This window comes from Gymnoscopelus microlampas (assembly GCF_963454915.1).
Source record: "Gymnoscopelus microlampas genome assembly, chromosome: 17".
NCBI classification, from domain to species: Eukaryota; Metazoa; Chordata; class Actinopteri; order Myctophiformes; family Myctophidae; genus Gymnoscopelus; species Gymnoscopelus microlampas.
In genome coordinates, this window is record NC_139954.1 from 17,637,519 (window position 1) to 17,657,166 (window position 19,648).

The 19,648-nt window shown below is 43.1% G+C and overlaps 1 protein-coding gene across 1 annotated transcript; it reads right to left on the minus strand.

Annotated features, from left to right (window-relative positions):
- Positions 1-640: 640 nt before the first annotated feature.
- LOC311064695 (putative ribonuclease ZC3H12C) lies at positions 641-18,106 on the minus strand. The gene is made up of 6 exons (XM_084084608.1): positions 17,973-18,106; positions 7,748-8,659; positions 6,716-6,855; positions 5,748-5,982; positions 5,377-5,483; positions 641-4,373 (listed from the first exon to the last, which is right to left on the minus strand). Exons 2-6 carry the CDS (start codon positions 8,542-8,544, stop codon positions 2,854-2,856), a joined length of 2,799 nt encoding a protein of 932 aa, XP_083940734.1. The 5' UTR covers positions 8,545-8,659; positions 17,973-18,106; the 3' UTR covers positions 641-2,853.
- Positions 18,107-19,648: the final 1,542 nt, after the last annotated feature.

Genomic DNA, 19,648 nt, shown 5'->3' on the forward strand with positions numbered 1-19,648 from the left:
ACATTGAAATTTAAGGAAAAAAACAAACAATCAAAAAACCTTGGTATGAAAAAGTCCATGACATTAAAAAAATAAATGTTCTCTCTCTTTTACTGAACATGGTTCAGAATATCCAGAGGCGTGTTAACAAAGCACATAACCATGTTGTTGTTAGAATGTGCCCACACACAATGGTACGCTCTAGCACACAGTGCTAGACCACCAAGGTGAACAAAGCAGGCTTCCCATCCAGGGAAGGTGCACTTCTGGGACGGTGGACAGTAATGTTATGCCGAATTTATAGTCCATCATACGACGGACGAGCCAGTTTACAAGCCGATTTACAAGCTCACAACGAGCTTGTGAGCTTGTTCTGATATTTTCAGGCTTTACAGTCTGGGACGGCAAGTCCAAGTCCAACTGTGGCCATCAAGGATGGCTTCTGAAAGCGAGTCTCACTCAACACTTTTTGACTTACAGTAGTGTCCCTAAGTAACGAGTAAGGAACGTCCATGTAGAAATCCATTTTCATGCATATATCCTGCATCTCTTCAACATTAGTACCATCATTCCACTTGAATATTATCCAGTAAAATCTCAATAGTCTACAACTGTAGCTTGGTAAAATCCAGCATGTGAAAATATAAAGAAAACAGTTTTTCTTGATGAAGAAGCCCAAATGCAGTAAAAAGTAGAACTTCTTAAAACTTTACATGCTGTTGAAAAATAAAATAAAAAATGCATTTCATGCTCTCAAATACTTAAGGCCCCCACATATACTATAGGCTAACATGCCAAAGACACTATTTGCCATCACATACTGTATACTCAAAGCAATACTTTCTTGTATAAATATTCTCATATAAAACAATGATCTGGTATTACAATAACAGGATACAATTTGTATCAACAAGAAGAGGCGTTCTCCAGCCACATGTTGCTGTGTGGTTATTCAAGGCTAGATTTACACAGAGGCAGGACATCTTTTTTATCTAAATATAATTCCCAATTCTCCCCATTTTCTCCCCAATTTAGTTGCTGTGCCAATTCCCATTTCCCCCATGTAGTCCCTGTCACTGCCAACCCCCACTGTAGTCCTGGGGCAGGTGTAGACAACAATGTGTCTCCTCCGATATATGGGAGTTATCAGCCAGTTCTTTTTCTGTGACAGTGAGGAGTTTCACCAGGGAGACGTAACGCATGCGGAGGAACATGCTATCCCTGCCAGTTATGCTTCCTGCTGAACAGGTGCCCCGACCAACCTGTAGGAGTCATGAGTGCAGTGACAGAGAAAACTCTCCCCTGCCAGATTCCCAACCACAAACACGGCCAATTATGTACATTGGAGGGCCCAGCCAAGTGGTGGCCGAGTATTTTACCCCTATGCAGAAAAACCCATTTTTAAATTCAGAGATCTGGATTTTCCTTGTGGTTTGTGGTCATTGCCATGTCTTTCACATCTGAATCATGATGTGAAAGAATCATCAGCAACATCAACTGTATCAAACTCAGGGAAAGCAAGTATGAAAGTAAGTAAGCAAGTGTTTGTGTATTTGAAACCGGTCCCTGAAGCAAGCAGAATGTAGGCCTGCTGCAGAGGCCAGAAATACCCTGTTTCATCTGCCTGGAACAACACAATGCTGAGATAAGCTCCCTAGTGATGACAGCCCTGACATGTGACATGGCCCCATCCAACAAAATCACCACCACTTTAATATACAGAACAAAAAAGACAAGAATAAATTAACACTTATGTTTAAATAAATAAAGACAATTAAAATGCCAACAAAAAACAGTAGTTAATACCTACTCCAGTGCACCTGCACTTTGCTCCTCAACAGCCACTTGAACATGATTTAAAAAATGGCCACTATGGTGGTTGAGGACAGACTTAACATGTTTTAATTCAATCAATATTGCAACCTCACAAACTGTGAAGTCAGCTGACAGGGCTCTCCCGGCAAGAGGAAGTGAACGCAGCTTAAAAAATAAACAAAGCAATGGGGGTTTCTTTTTTTTTTTTTAAAGGACTTTTTAAGACATTCAGCTGTGGCTGTTTCACTTCCCTAAACAGGAAATTAATCTAATTTAACTACAGCCACTCTGAAACAGGTGGTAGACCTGTTTAGAGAAAGAAAACCACAACCTCTTCTGCTGAGATAATCCATGCATTATGCATGCAAATGTTTGGTAGGAATGTTTGAATTTTTTTATATTTTGGAATGGCTGTCATTACCCCAGTTTGTCATTTCAAACGGAGGTAACCCAAAGGCAAAGATTTCTTTTTTGTTATTCTCATGTGATTGCCAATTTAAAATGAAAGCTGGTTAAATAATAATAATAATAAAAAGTGCAGAACAGATAAAAAATTAAAATAACTTAACATGAACAAAATAAATAAATTAAAGATGCACAACATAAGAATAACAACACGGCCAACCTTGAAACACAACAAATCCCTCCCTAAAGCACATTGCCAATGCCAGCAAAACTATCCCGATGTTAAGTGCTGAAGGTGCTCGTGGTAATCAGAGCAGAGAAGCAACTCTGAAGATAGAAAAATAAAGTACTGTACTGTAGCCCGAGGCTCGTCCTCTTTAAATACAATTTCAAAAATATGATATCACAATTTCTCTTGGTCATACTCTATTACATCCAATAAGCAGTAGGAGGTTCATATCTTAAACCTCAGGCCTGGCCGTAACCTTTTCAAGTTTCAAATTAACCTCTGCTTCACCCTGCTGATGCTGCAAAAGATGAAAACGACCCAGATCATTTAACAAATTTGAACTGTCCAAGGCAAACCTGTGTAAGTGTGGACCCACACCTGTTTATGGATTGTTTACTGGTGCCATTCGCCCACAGTGATTACTATCAGTAACCCTGTTGGGACTTCTCCATCAAAATGGCTGCCGCCAGTTGCTGAGCATCCGTCACATGGGGGTTTCTGCCCATCACCACCCTCACCAAATCTGGAGGGAAGATATTACACAGGTTGACAAACACATTCTCCCTCAGGTCCTGGTATCGACCCAGGGTAGGGGACTCTTGATGCTGGGGGGCCACCGGTGGGTGGTTGTTGCTATGAGCACTGTGGGACAGAGGCAGAGAAGTGTGGGGGTGCTGGGACGTAGATAGACCGCGAGGTGACAAGTGACCATCCCTGCCCCAGGGCGAGTGCCAGCCCTCGTCACGGCCCTCCGGAAGGCTCTGGCAGAGAAAAGGTTTGGGAGGCTGCTGGTACTGCGCCTCCCACCCTGACAGATGCTGCTGCTGCTGTTGATGGTGCTGGTTCAATCCAGCATAGTCCCTCCTGGCGTGAAGGGGCGACCCCTCGTACAATCGGGAGTCCTGGGGCCTGCTTTCCTGCCAGGGGGAGGCGAGTAGACTGTGGCCCAGAGGGGAGGTCTGGGGAAGAGTGGGTGGAGGGGCTGGGTAGTCCCTCGGACACCCAGCGCGGCTGCTTAGGGACGAATGCTGCGGGTGGAGAGGTAGGTAGAACAAGGGTGGCTTAAAGGGGTGTGAAGGATGGGGGGGGTACGAGGACGGAGGCTCCTCCGAGCCAAAGCCAGGTAGCCTCCGCAGTGTCTGAGGCAAGGGGTAACTATGGGGAGGGTGAAGCCCCACACTGGGAGCGGAGTGGCTGGCCGGAGGGTGGGAGCAGCGTTTGGGGCAGTGGTGATGGTGGTGGGAGTGGGTGGGACGGTGGTGACGGTGGCATTTGATTCTGTCATCTAGCGGGTCAGGGGAGAAGGAGTCCGAGCTGACGCTGCCCTCGCTGCTGCAGTCCGATGCCAGCGACCCGGCCCGCAAGTCAGCCGGGAAGAACCTCTCTGGACTTTGGGGCACAACCAGACTGAGGCTGGAGTAGGCCCTCATCAGGCAGCTGTAGTCCAGCTCTGGGGACTCACATGTGGGGTAGGTGTCAGTGCGGCCTGGCCCCGACGCGCCAACGACCCTTGTGGTCCCTCCATCTCCTCCCCTGGGTTGGTCCCACCTGTCCTGGCTTCCCGTTGGCCCCCCTGGAGCAAGGTGCCCCAGGACAATGCTGCTACTACAGCTGCTGCTACTGCTGCTGCTTCCCCTGCGAGTATCAGCTTTGGCCCGGACACCCAGCCTATCTTCCAGGAAGTCACTGAAGCAATCACTATGAAGGCCAGAGTCCAGCTTTTTCTTTGAAGGTCCTCGGGCAAGATCTGTCTCCACCAGCATCCCATCTGTTTGGCCCTTGGGTAAATGGAGGCTCTTTATTATCAGGGTGTCTCCAAGCAGGCTTTTGGCAGATGATGAACTTTTGACGCTGGCTCTGAGCTCATCAGCCACTGCACGCAGGGGCTGGTTGCCTCTCTCTGGGTGATAGAACTTACACTTGTGGCCATAGGTGCATTTCCTCCCTAAGAGAGAACAGAGATTATATTTCACCTGGCATGTACAATGTAATTACTAGGTTCACCACAGGAACCCCAGCGTCCCTATTTTGGGGGCAAACATTCAGCGAAAATAGCCAATCTACAAGCTTGCGACGCGTTGTGAGCTTGTAGATCAGCTATTTTTGGCAAAGATATTTAGTGCAGAGCGAAAACAGGATGGGGCATAGTATAGAGCCCTGGGGGACCCTGATCAACAAAGTATATAGGGTTTAAGTAAAGTCAGTGCTGATTCTGTATAATACCGACCAAGTGGATATATAGTTATAGAATGTAAATAGTGACAGGAAAAAGGCTTGTTGAATGTGGCGCCTGGCATCATTTCACTTTTACATCTGACAGATGGTGTTATTGCTCTTCTGAGCTTCAGGCAATAGCTCAACCAGTAGGTGTTCTACTCAAACACAGGATCTTCATTTGTCATCTGAGCACCGCAGTTGTATTCGTTTTATTGAATAAAATATTAAAACTGGGAAAGCATCTGTATCATTTTAGATTTTAGCTATGTATATATAGCACATTGGTTGTCTATTAAAAATAGCAGATATACAAGCTCATAGCACGTCACAACCTTGTAGATATGCTATTCTTTCTATTCTAATCTATTTAAATTGATATTTAAATAGATTTTTATTTTTTAAGTGAACATTTTAACTCAAATCTTTGCTTTTGGGGGTCCCTGGAACAAAGTATTTTGAGATGGGGGTCCGCAGCCAAATACATATCATTTTGGGGGCCCTTGACATGAAAACGTTTGAGAACCACTGATATAGCAACATAACTTTTTCAGAAAACTGTTAGGATTCAGAAGACATTAGTAGAATCGGCCATAGGACTTAATGGGTTAATATAGTTTATCATTAAAGATTGGTCAAAATAACACTTTACTCACTAAAAGAAGGTTGGGATTGCAGCTTTAATTTGTGTCACAAACTGTTGTATGAGAGTAAAGGGATGTTGGTGTTGTTACCGTAGGGACAGGGCTGCTTCCTGTGTTCAGGTATGATGGGTCTCTTCCTCAGGAAGTTCTCCAGACTGGGCCCATGTCGACCAAGAGGGTCATCAGGTGGCATAAACCTAAATCCACAGGAAAAAATGGAAAAGCGATATTTTTAGATACTAAAAAAAAAGAAGAAAAAAAACAAGAACATCAGTTGTGTATTTTTCTACAGTAACAATTTTTTCAATCCAAAACGTAAATGTGCTTTGGGGGATCTTCAGGGGTTCTTCAGATGCAACCTTTGGGGAACCCCAGAAGGTACCCATATACTGTAGGAACTATTTGTCAGGATTTTCACGGGACCCTTTAGTTATAGTTTTGTTATGGTGAGGAACTCTTACTTGTCGTTTACAAACGAGTACATCAGTAGCCGCTCATCAATGAACTTCTTCCACTCTGGCTTCTCATTGGCCAGGTCACGGTAGTTATCATTGGAAACTATGATGCCGTCTGACTCATAGGCCAGCTTGACAATGAAGCGGTCGTCATAACAAACAACCCGACGACCCTGAACACGACGGGACGGAGTGAAGACCAGAATCTTCTCTTTCTCCAACCTGCGCAGGATCTCCTGGTCTGCAAGCAGAGACAGATATCATCACAGTGGTTTAATCATTCATGTCTTAGCCCAGAGGTCACCAAACCTTTCCATACCAATGACTCCAAATAGCTATAGCCTCTGGCTGTGGACCCCTCATTGTGAAATGGCTTAAAAAATAAATGAAAACAAATCTGCAGTACAAGCTCACAATGTGTCACCCCACCTCCAACAACAACCTATACATATATATCTGGTTATTGCAGTTAAAGCTGTATTATGTAACTTTTTTGTGTGATATATTTTTCATTTTGTCCAATCTGTATGGTGGATGTTAATACAATATAAATATAACTTATACAATTGGGGTGGTTGTATTTGGTCTCCCTGCTTTTCTATTGAGACATTTACACCTATTTCTGGTTTGTCTCAAAGTTTGACCTGAAGGTCAAAATATTTTTTTTTTTAAAAGGTAGGATATGCGCATCCCCACAGTTCTTTGAACACGGTGCTGGACCCAAAAAATGATCAAGTGAAGAAGGGAATGTCTGCACACGATATACTGCTCTCCCATCTTTTTATTTAACCAACCAGAATTAGATCATCAGGAGGAATTACATTTCTCTCATGAGCAAGCAGGCAGGGTCTATTAGCTCAATGGTAAAAATGTCAGCACTTGCACAGGAGACCGGGTTTCAAATCTGGGGTAGAACAGGTAAGTAAAATAAATAAATTATTATTGCTACTATCAATATGAAGGTTGTCCGTTACCTGTTATGAGTGCATCAGGTCGTGACTGTTCCTTCCTCCAGGCAGGAACAAATACAGTGATGTCACTGTGTCCTCGCTCCAGGAACCAATCAACAGCGAGTTGGATACCTTGACAGGAGAACACTTCCTTGTTTCCATGACTGTGAAGAAAATGATCATGGTTATTTTAGAGATGGGCATTGGGCAGTAAATAATGAGGGAAGGCGACGACGATCAGGGTTCCCACAGTCATAACATTCCTGGAAAGATTTTGAAATGAGAAAAACAGGTTTCCAGGCAAGGAAGGGGTTTGGAATTAACAGCATGTTTTTTAAATGGTTTGAATATATATTTTGTTCAGGCTATTGCTTATGTTCATAAAAAACATAATGCAAAATGCAGAACTTGCATTACTAATACAATGTAGTGCATGAGCCCAACACTACACATAGTTTCCGCCTCCCTAGAAGTTGTGTTAAGTTGTGTCAGCGTATCACAGTGAAAACCTGCCTCCACTGGAAGCCCCTGCAGGCCGTTCTAACAGCAACCCCTAATGCAGTTGTTCTCAACCTTTTCAAGCCGTGACTCCCAAAAATAATAATATTTGAACTGGGGACCCACCTGACAAGCACTTGGAATTGTAGGAGTCATTACATTGTGTCTGACTCAGATAAATATTGTGAGAATAGAAGATCTACAGGCTCACAACAACTTGCGTTGTGAGATTGTAGATCGGCTATTTTCACAATGTTGACCTCTTTCTTATATTATTTGGCAATTTGGCCAATGTTTGACCAGTTTTTATAGTATAGTTTGTTTATTACTTTTGATGCAGTAATGTTATTTTCTACTTTATTTTCTTTTTTTCAGAGTATTAAAAAGGTCTTAAAAGTCCTTAAATTGTCACTTCGTCATCTGGAGACCCCCCAAAAATCATGCGGGGACCCCCCTGGGAGTCCCGACCCCCAGGTTGAGAACCACTGCCCTAATGTACCGGCTCACTTGGCGACGCTCATTTTGTCCCATTACTGTAGGTAGACCCCCATTCCTCACCTCATGGCCACGTTGCTTCCATCCAATACAACTGGCCTCAAGTTCTCCTTGTCCTCCAGGAGCCGCGAGGGACACAGCAACCGGCAGGAGTCCAGGGAGGAGGTGGAGGAGGAGCGGGACGAGGAAGAGGAGGAATGAGCGGAAAAGGAGGAGGACTGGTAGGCTGTGGGACCTCCGCCTCCTCCTAATCCACCTCCCCCCAGGACGCCGACTTGCTGCTCCATCTCCGTCTTTGTTCCCAGTTTGACCAGCTCTCCCAGTATGTCATTGATGAGAGCGTTGGGGCCTAGCTTCCTCAGGACCAGGAGCACCAGCTCTTCAGGGTAGCCAAGCTTCAGGGCAAAGTCCACCTTGGCTCGATAGTCTGAGAGGGGATCCGCGGAGGCGACCGGTTTTGCTGTCGCCGGCGGCTGCGAAGGCATCGTCGTTGGGGGCGGAGAGTCTCGAGGGGATATGTTCTGTGCAGAGGGGTTCTGGAGGGGTACAGGAAACCGGCGCTGGACCCGTTCATCGTCGCTGTCCGAGACGGCACTTTCTTCTGAGCAGTTACTGCTGATGCTAATGCTGCTAATGCTCAAACTGCTGCTGGTGCTGCTGCTCCTACTGTTACTGCCACTGCTGCCGTTACCACAACCGGCAGCTCCCGCCTCCTCTTCTCCGGCCAGCGGGGGCCCTAAGTGCCCGGCGGTGGCACTCTGGGTGGCATGTCGGCCTCCTTCCACGTGGAGGTAGTTCAAATCCAGCCCCAGGCTGAGGATGCAGCCCGTCCCATCCTCCAGATGGTCGTTCAGGCCCATGAAGCCGCCTCACACATCCAGTCCCACGCCTGCTATTACCTCCCTGACCGCCCTGACACCTGGGGGACCCCACCGTTACTGCTGATGACTCACTGACCAATCCTGGGAGGGAAGCCTATAGGGGAGAGGGGAGAGAGAACAAGAGAAAGGTTAAAACAGAAAGGCTACTGTGTTTGGGTTGACTAATGAGATGATTGGTGTTTCAGAATTGAATGTGATTCCGCACTAGACAGACATACTGTGCTCATACAAACCGATCTAAGAGTGGAGAAGGTTCTTAAAGTACAGGAGGTACTACACTGTACTGTATGTGACAGTAATCTTGGAAGCTAGGACAGTGCCCATGTGACAACTAGACTTGTGACATTTTCCATTTGTCCAGTCCCTGTGTGTGTTCACTTGATACAAAGGTACGGTCGAGGGGCATTTCTACAAAGGCAGGTTGCAAACTGTAATAATATGTCTCCTCCCTCTGCACCTGATTTGCATTTAAGCAGCAATGAGCTCAAATGTCAAAGTGAACACTGAACAATAAATCACACCTGAGGTGAAATACCAGAACAAATCCAGCTTTAAACACATTTCTGAACTATAAACCATGTGGAATAAGCCAATGACTAATGGCTTTTATGAATCATTGATTTTAAAGGGGCCTGTCATGGGTGTATTAAGTTTGTTCATGTTTGTTTTTGTGCCCGAGTGTGTCTCAGTTAGTAGAGAGCTCGCCCTTGTATTGTAAGATTCTGGGTTTGATACCGAGCACCAACTCACAGCTTGGCTATGACGTGTGTGTACTGCTCCAGAATATGGAGTTAAGAGGTTTCCGCCCGACAGCAACGACATAGCCTTGCATGACCCAAGTGTAGGAGCAGTGTACTGAAAATGATAATGTCTTTTCAGTGCTTTAAAAGCACCGAAGCACAGCATTACACGTTTGGTCATGTTACTAGCCTGTTAAAGTGCTTCAACACGCAGTGATGAAAGAAGTACTCACATGTTTTACTTAAGTAAAAGTATCAATACCACAATGTAAAAATACTTTGTTACAAGTAAAGAATTCAAAATGTATATATTTTTTTTAAGTACAAAAGTATTGGCATCAAAATTCAAAAAGTACCAAAAGTAAAATTACTCATTATGCAGAATGTCCCATTTCACAAGTTACAACTGCATAAAATTTATTCAAATCGTCTATTTTCAAAAGTGGTTGGTTAATATATGTTTTGTAATAATAATCCAAATCCAAAGAGTAAAAGTAACAAAAGTTTTCAAATATTTGTAGTGGAGTAAAAAGTACAATATTTGCCTCTGAGATGTAGAGGAGTAGAAGTATAAAGTATTGAAAACACTCCATAAAGTAAGAATTCCTGAAAAGTGTACTTGAGTAGTACAGTAAATGTACTTAGTTACTTTACACCATTGTCAACATGTATACACCATATAGCTCACAATATAAACAATTTATTGGGCATGGGAAGGGAATCAAGCGGATAGTTTAAAAAAAAAATAGACAAACAAATTAAGCAACGTTTGATATGCTTGTGTTAAATATGTTGCAGAGTGAAACTGCCAATTGCCTTTACTGTACGTATTAAAACCTTAAGACCTATATTGTTCAAGGACTTCAAAGTCCCCCAGGGGTCTTTCCTACGCCCTCTCCTGTTTTGGCTTTACACTTTATATCTTCGCCGAAAATAGGGATTTGAAGGCGCAAGCTTGTAAAGAAGAGTTTAGTGGTGGGGTTCCTCAGGGAACCATCTGGGGTTCCCCCATAGTTACAATCCTTAGAACATTTGTACGTTTTAGAGCACACAGCTCTAGCCTGCAGACACTGAGGGACACTGTCCTTGGATTAGCTGAATCAATGAGGGACCTGTTGTGTTGGATAAGTACTTGTGACCCTGTTAAAACAAAAAAAAACATATGTTCCTGTAACCCCCACATCTTTCTCTCTCATGCACGCATGTGCATTGCGCGCGCACACTCTCCCCCCGCCCCCCTCTCTCTCTCTCTCAAATCTAAAAGATTTCCATTTCACAAAGGATTCGCTGGACTTAAAGGTTTCTTTATCCATGGATATAATTTGTGTTTGTTTGGGGCAGGATATTGCATAAGTATAGCGTCAAACCTTTTGTTCATTGTGCTGCCGATTAAGCCGAATGCCGAACAATGTTAGACCAGTCCTCTATTCATGAATACATGTTATTTTCTTCAATAAAAGAAAGCTTCAAGGAACCTTGTAAATCAAGCTGGTGGTCAGCTGTTAACCACTTAAACCCTTCGTTGACCGGTGTCCCCAGGGCTTTATACTAAGCCCCCTCCTTTTTTACCCTAGTCTACACCAAATTTCCTTGTCAAAAATTGCCAAAACCCATTGCAGCTTGTAAGACCTGCTATTTTCACTGAATGTTCCAGAATGGGGACACTAGGTTTCATAAAATCTATTTAACAGATTGAGTTTAATCAAGATATTGTCTGCACACTATCTGTTTTAGGCTAGGCGTTGGATAACAAGACAGAGATCATAAGTTAAAATATCTGCACACTGGATTGTAGGTCCCAAACATTTTTTATTTAAAGGGCAACATTTTTTACATTTTGCTCTACCAATGACTCTGGTATAAATATGTTCCTCTGTCTGTCAAAAACCATATGCCTGATGAAGACCTAAACGGTCTAAACGTTGCCCTTTAAATAACCAATAATATAGTGGTGTTGCTAATATAGAGTAACTAAGCAACATTACTGATAGGCCTACATTACAACAGTGATTTGGACATAATGCAAAATGGCAACGGGTGCAAGGGTTTATATCTGCAAAAGTACCAACAAAACACAGTATAATCTCTAAACGCAAACTCAGTTAAATTTACACTCAGAATTGTACTGTGTGCTTGGACATGGCCTAGTATTTCAGTATTATAAAATACTGTATGTGATCACCGCAAAGGGGGATGGGAGAGGGGTCTTGTCAGCCCACCGGAAAACGGGGGCCCCCTTAATGACCCGACCCCCAGCATCCAAGCTGCCGCGTCACTGTTTGTCTCCATGAATGCCAGAAGAGGGCTGGAATAATTTAGTCCTCCAACAATGAAAGTAGCACAAAAGGAGAAAGCGAGAGTGTGTGTGTGTGTGTGTGTGTGTGTGTGTGTGTGTGGGGGGGGGGCTTGGCGGGGCCGCGGTGGGGAGAGAAGTGTGTCTGGCTTGCTGTCGCTCAACAAAACAGCTGCCAAGCCAATCTGTCCTCCCGCGACGGAGGTCATTGTTCACTAGAACTACCGGTATACGGCATGCACAGACGGAGGCTGTATCTATTCATGCTACACCCGTCACACACACACACACACACACACACACACACACACACACACACACACACACACACACACACACACACACACACACACACACACACACACACACACACACACACACACACACACACACACAGCAAGTGACCCCTAGTAATGCAGTGCAGGCCTTAGTCACCGGACAGGATTCCAGGGGAATCAACTAAAAGAACGATGACACAGCACAAAGGATATCTTCTGAAACATGTTAACCACATGAACCACTACTGAGAGCATTTGGATCCATTTTGGTTCCATTTGTACATGCCGAGTTAATTTGACACTGAGGATTGTACTGTGTACACACTGAAGTGACAATAGTGATAATCTGCTGCGTGAGAACAGTCCAGGGGTGCAACATCATAAAACATAACCGATTTTCTAAGATAGCTAAAATACCTGACAACATATCACATGTGACACGTTGTGAGCTTGTAAATCTGCTATTTTTTACTATTTTTGCGTGACACTGTTGAAAGACTAAGTACAAAATTGGGCTTAAGGGGTTAATCAATTGAGTCAATTATAAAAAAAATCTTTGATAGATTCATTGATGTATAGTTTTTTTTAACACATTAAAGATACACACTGTGGTGTGGACAATGATCAATGCACACAGGATAAATCAGTCATCCACACACACTCAGGAGAGAGCCTCTGTCATGACATCAATTCCATCCGCTCTGGCTTGTAACATCTTGGCACTGTATATAATAAATGTGTTCAACCGATCTACCTGTGTGTCCCTTGGTGTCGGAGGAACCCAAGCCATAGAGTTGGCCGCTATGACTCGAAAAAGTTATTATAATCGCTAATCGCTGTTTTTCGAAGAAAATAATCGGTATTCGCAGTCCTACAACAGTCAGGTGCTGATTCCATTCCATCACTTCTGCCACCACTGCAAAATGACCCAGGACAGGGGACGAGACCAGTGACACCACTGCAAAGTGACCCAGCACAGACAGAGTACCAGACCAGTGACACCACTGCAAAATGACTCAGCAAAGGGGACCAGACCAGTGTCATCACTGCAAAATGACACAGCAAAGGGGACCAGACCAGTGACACCACTGCAAAAATGCAACAAAGATACTCAATACTGACCAGCCTGACAGAACAGCAACACTGGGATCGTATGCACTGGAAATGCAACAATTCTTTTTATCATGCAGATGTGTGAGGATTTATAGCCTAAAACAAATGGCCATTGTAACGGAATTAACAAAATATGCATGTGTGGTGGTTGTATAACCTACAAGCAGCTGCTCTGCCATGGTATACAAATTACTGGCTAGAATGTATTGTGTTCTAGATTCTATATCCAACTGTTCTAAATTAGATCCAAAGAAATCCAAAAACAAAAAAGAAATAGAATGGAATTTCATCATTTACATAATGTACTTCTCTCAATCTATTTTGCTCTCTTGGCATGAAAAAGTCACCAAAGCATCCAGATAATAAATATGATATTTTGACAGATTTGTGGTAAATGGTAAGAAAATACAGTATATATGCACACAATATAATGTCAAAAAAGTAAAAAATAATGGGGTAAAGACCTTCTTTTTTTTATATATATAACTTTGTTTTTATTGAGGATACTTTTAAGACCGTTACACATGTCATTTTATAAAATGTAAAGACCATTATTACCACTTCACACCCATAGAATGTATAAAGCCTACATAGCACATAGCAAATAACCATCAGATTTAAATCGCCTCGCCTTAATAATCCGGTCATGAGAACTAAAATGATGCAAAATATTACTGAAAGGTTCACATTAACAGGACCATACAAAGCATAACATTTGAAAATGGCAGAAAGTTAATCTAACTAAGGAACACTTGTGTCCACACAATGCAATCAGTCGCATTGTGACGCATTGTGAGCTTGTAGATCGTCTATTTTCGCTATTCATCGTACAACAAAGTATATACTGTAGGGCTTAAGTGGTTAACGCTATGCCAGACTCAGTCTGGCTCATCTGTACTTAAACTATAAACAGCCACAATACATGTTTGACTGCATAACAGATTTGGCATTTGGAAAAGGCATGGCACCCCCCTCCCTTCAAGGCATGATCCAAACCTCTAACCCTTCTTGATCACTTAGATCAGTCTCCTAGCCTTAATAATAAGGCTACAACGCTCCACCTTTCCCAGACTCTTCTCCCTCCTGGCTCCCAATAAATAAACTGTAATAAACTCTGCAGTAAGACTCGTCAACTCGCCTCTTCAGACTCTACCTCACGCCCCAGCACTTCTCTCCCCTTGTACCCCTATGCAGTCCACTATGCAGACATATATCTTATGTCACGTGATCTCGTTTTTGTTTTGTAGGTTAGTTTTTCTGAACCCCAAATGTGAAGAATGTGATTTAGACAGATGCTAGGTTCATTGTTTACCTGGTATGGTGAGGCACTGACTACACTGTTCGCCCTACACTCTATTTATGTGATTAGTTAACTTGTTGTTTATTGACTAGAGTTCATACTTACTCTGCTTATTCTGATCTCACATTTGTAAGTCGCATGCCTAAATGGTTGTAGATTTGCTCTTACTTTTACTTCATTTTCTTGGTCTGATATCCAAAAGGACACAGGCCACTTTTACCGTTTGACCAACAAACATTTAGAATACAAAGCAGCATCAAAACAATGGTTGGTCACCTGCCAAGCGGCTAGCAGTGTAAAGAAACCCCCCAGTTTACGGATTCAAATGACCATCATTTGAATGAGAGTTGGTGGTAATTCCTCACTGTATACTGTAATGCTGCTCTGACAACCTGTTAATTCCTCACTGTGTAAACAAGTTATTATTGTTTGTAATATTCATTAGTTTCAGTTTGGTGTTTGACGTCACTTTAGTTTTTGTTAATTTTGTGAGTGCATAAGTAGTTTTAGTTTTAGAAACTGACTGGTTTTAATTTAGTTTTAATATAGATTCTTGAGTCTTATTTTTCAGGTATTATGAGGAAAACCTTGATTTATCAAAGCTGAAAAAGGTAGGATGAAAGAATGCATGACATCAGATATGATGGTGGGAAAATAATTGTTTTACATGCATATTTATATTTTGTTTTAATTTGAGTATGTTTTAGTTAATATTGCTTTGTTTTATTTGTTTTGAAAACATTTTAGTTTAGTTTCAGTTAAAATATGTTTTCCCCTTTTAGTTTTGGTCTTTGTTTTAGTTAACACTGTAGTGCTGCTGTCACAACCAAGCACATCCTAAAGGACGTCAGGAGGAAGGGAAAAAAGGGGGGAGAAAGTTCAACATGACATCAGCAATATTTGAAATATTGTGACGCCATTAGTAGTAGCAGTTAGAGTTAACAAATAAAAGAACATTGAGGATTTTACTGTGTAGCTGTGTTGAGACATTTTATTACCTACATCACCAAAAATTACTTAAAATAACCACCTTTCTTTTCTATAAAAAGCTGATTTCACTTAACCACTTAAACCCTATAATTTGTCATACAATGAACTGCAAAAATAGCCGATATACAACATGCTCATGATCTGCTATTTTTACTATTTTAGGAAAATGTGAAAGATTCAGGAAATGCTGAAAAATTCTAAACATAATGTAAACCTAGCCTGGCATGGACAGACTAATATCACTGAGGGCTAAAAGGATTTACACTGGCAGATTCGTCTGGTTTCCAGGCTAATAATGTAAACCATGGCAACCTGGCACCCAATATATGGACGACAGGTTGACGGTGGTTAATGAAAAAAAAAAAAGGGGTTTTGTATTGATCGCTGAGGTGACATTAGTTCTCTGTATTGATGACTTGGTCCAAGTGAGAGCACGGGGGAGCCGTTAGGGGTAAAGTGTGTTGCTCAGGGACACTTAACCAGGAGTCACAAAGCCTGGAGGAGCTGGGGATCGAACGGGGTACCTTCCGATTCCCAGATGGCCGCTCTACCTCCTGAGTCACTGTATGCCGCCCCAAACAATGAATAGGCCTATGTTTATGTTGTGGGGTTGTGACTGAGCGTATGACACTATAACATCCTCGCGTCCTTCACTCGCATCGTTTCCTTGAGTCTTTGCACCTTAAAATGTAATGACACCCTCACATCCTCCTCACAGGAGAGTGGTAGGACAGGCTTTGAGGCTCATTGTATTATGGAAGATTTTTCTTTTTTTTTAGTTAGGCTTACAATTAGGAAAACATTCAGGTTAGGGTTAGCCATTATTTAGAAGTTTGGTTGAGGGGTTGGGATTAGGCATTTAGAGGTTTGGTTTAGGGACTGGGGTTAGAGATAAGAGTTATGGCTGATTTACGTATATACTTAGTTGTGCGCTGGTGTTGGACACTTAAAATAGCAGATCTACGCGGCTATTTTCGGCTTTAAGGTTAGGGTGTCATAAAATCGGTGTCCTGAAATGTTGATGTCCTCCCGATTAGAGTAACAAAGGTGTGTGTGTGTGTGTGTGTGTGTGTGTGTGTGTGTGTGTGTGTGTGTGTCTATATGTCTGGAGGTCTGGGAGGGGATATCCCCCTGGGGTCCTAGAGAGAGAGTAGCGGGGGTGTTAGGGTGTCTTGTCGCTCCCCTGAGGCCAGACCTGTGTCACTCCCGGGGGGTTTGAACCGCGGCTGTGCGGCTGCCATTTGCCGGCTGGGCAGAGCTGGACACAGCCGAGCTGGTCCTCCACCACACACTAGTGACGTCTGCACGGGACAAAGGGGGATGTGGGGGGGGGCGGGTTGGATTAGAGGCAGCAGGGGCAACAGATGCCTACTGAATCCACAGGGGACCATCCTGAAAGCACGCCCTCACACACACTGACACACGCACGCGCGCACACACAGAATCCTCCTCGTCTTACTTCTACAACTGCGTACTCTCCTATACAACCCCCCCCCCCACCCCCCACCCCCTTCGGGCAACTGGTTCAGGTTCACGTGATCTCTGTGGCGCATCCTGAGCTCAGCACGCTCAGTGTGCATCATGCTGATGATGCTGACATCATCAGCATCATGTGATGGGAGCCCAGAGGTGTTGCAGAAACTCAACACACTTCAAATTTGAGCATCCAGCTCCTGTCTGCTGCTAACCCCCCCCCCCCACCCCCCCCCCCCCCTTCTACGCTCTCTCTCTGTGGCCCAAATATCTGCTAACTTGAAACATATCTTTTTAGATATGTTTCCATTACCTACAGAGTAGCCTATATACACAACAGTTAACAAGCAAAAGGCAGCACAGTTTGTAAACTTGCAGATCTACAAGCTTTGGATCACATGTTGAGCTTGTAGAATGCCTACGGTATTTTTGAAACTATAGAATAGGGTTTAAGTGGTTAAGATAAGCTATAGGAAGTAATTACTACTGTAAGCAGCAAGCAAAAACAAAACTAAAAAGGAGAACATAATTTGACATCCAAACACGTCAGTCTCCTGCAGAATCTTTGTTGTGTTGCAATATTATGCCACATATGAGCAATGTGGTTATATATTGTAGTGTCTTCTAGTTTCTAAGTTTCAATACAATTGATTGCAATGTATTAGGTCTCTGCTTGATATATAACCACCATTATTAATCACAAGTATTGTTAATGATGACTTTTGGTGGAAGATATATACCTATTAATGTCTTTGTTGCTCATAGTTTATCAGTGTCATGTCTTTGGTCAATAGGTATGTGATGACCTCCAGGATTTGATCTGATTGTGTCTGTGTGAGCCTGATGGATGGAGAGATGGTTGTGTAATGGTCTCGTTATTAACCCTAGTGTAATGGTGAGGTGAAGAGGCCACGGTGCAACAGCTGACCAAATAAGATTTGAATTAATTGCTTAATTCACATAATTGTGAAACAGATTTTTGTGGGTTCATAGCGCAGACAGAGTCATAAAACTGACATTTAAGTTAATAAAATAGAGTCGTAAGTAGCTAAGTAGTAAGTAAAATAAGTAATAAAATAACAAATATGGGAAATTGATTCTCCAACAGCATACAAATGATGTGACTGCTTTTTACCATACATAACTTTCAAGCTAACCCTGGTGAAATGAAGGCAATTAATAATACAATAATAATGATATAAATAGGTTTACGTACTTACCAAGGGCTCCAGTGAGAAATGACAAAAAGACTGACTTCCTAGAATTGCTCTATTGAAATATCTTTGGTTATTCCAGCAAGCTGAGAAACCACACACACTTCTGCATGAATTCCCAAAATTTGGCAGCAGAGGATGAAAACTCCTCTATTCTTTAATTATCTCTGGAATCCAGCAGAGAATCTAAGTAAAGAAAATAAGGCTGCCAATCCAAATAGCCTCTGAGGAGAAGAGAAGAGCAGTGTCCGTCTAGCAACAGTCCTTGGGTTTTCTTTGTTGTAGTTTATTTGGTAGAGCTGCAGAGTGCAATGCCCCCAGACAGGCAGGTTCAACAGTGTGACTGAGACAACAAATGCAGCTGCAAAACTTCTACCATTCCCTCTTTGCAACAGAGACTGCCCACTGGCCAATAGGAACGCAGTGACTTCACAATGAGGAGGACGCATGCATGCATGCATGCACGCCCACACACACACACACACACACACACACACACACACCCCTAATCTGCCGGCATGCTCATACACACAATGCACATAAACATGTATGCAAGTCTCAGTTAACTTTCTTTTTCTTCTTCCAGAACTACTATGCATGCATACCCTTTTTTTTATTGAATACTTTATTAACAGCAAAAAAGCACAGAGGTACGGTTTCATACAAAAGGATGCTAAAAGGATAACCCAGGAAAGCTCTATGGCTTGTTTCCATTGGGGTCCTGTGTATTCAATTCATCGAAACATTTAAAGACAAACAATAATATACAATTAAATGCAAAACACACTGCCTAGCTATCAATTCAGTTCAATTCAAAGGGGCTTAATTGGCATGTGAAACATGCATTGCCAAACAGAAAACAAATGTTAAGTATGTACAGTTAAGAACAAGAAGGAAATGTATGAAGTATGCTCTCTCTCACACAAGCCCATACCCAAACTCCTACCCCTCACCCACAGCCAAAAAGACACATGAACTCAATGCTCCTCTACTATCAGCAACCCCCCCTTCTCCAACCAACTCCCCCCACCACCAGCCCATCCGCTGGCTCGAGCCGTGAATGGACAAGGGGGCGTGTTGACAATGGTGTGTGTGTGGGGGGGGGGACACGACACAAAGGAGGACCCTCGGAGGGCAGCTGCACGCAGACACACCATGCAGGCCCAGGGCCATCTCACACACACACACACACACACACACACACACACACACACACACACACACACACACACACACACACACACACACACACACACACACACACACACACACACACACACACACACACATTAGGATGCATCGTGCACGCACACACACACACAGAACACACACATGCACATGTAGACGTACGTATATGACCAAACGCACATATGCACACAAACACACAGAGATATAAGAGAGGGCCTAGAATTGAGCCCGTCTCCCTGGACCTCTTTGTTACATACATGGGGTGTGGGGGGGGGGGGGCTGAACTCTAAACAATTAAACAAATTATGGTGAAAGTAATGTGTGCACCTTAAATGGGTGTTACGGGGTGTGTGTCTGCATGTATGTGTGTGTTTAAGAAATACAAATAAGTAGTGGACGTGTGGGATGGCGGGGGGACATAACATCAAGAGCTTTATTTAACCTCTGTACAGCGCCGGTGTCACTTGCCAAAAGGAGCTATACTTCAGAGATCA

Excerpts from the sequence above, each read along its gene's own strand:
- LOC311064695 (XM_084084608.1), bottom strand. The coding sequence starts at position 8,544 with ATGGGCCTGAACGACCATCTGGAGGATGGGACGGGCTGCATCCTCAGC. Across the intron at positions 5,484-5,747 it reads TACTCGTTTGTAAACGACAA|GTTTATGCCACCTGATGACC; the intron begins GTAAGAGTTCCT and ends CTGTGGATTTAG. Across the intron at positions 4,374-5,376 it reads GAAGCAGCCCTGTCCCTACG|GGAGGAAATGCACCTATGGC; the intron begins GTAACAACACCA and ends GTTCTCTCTTAG.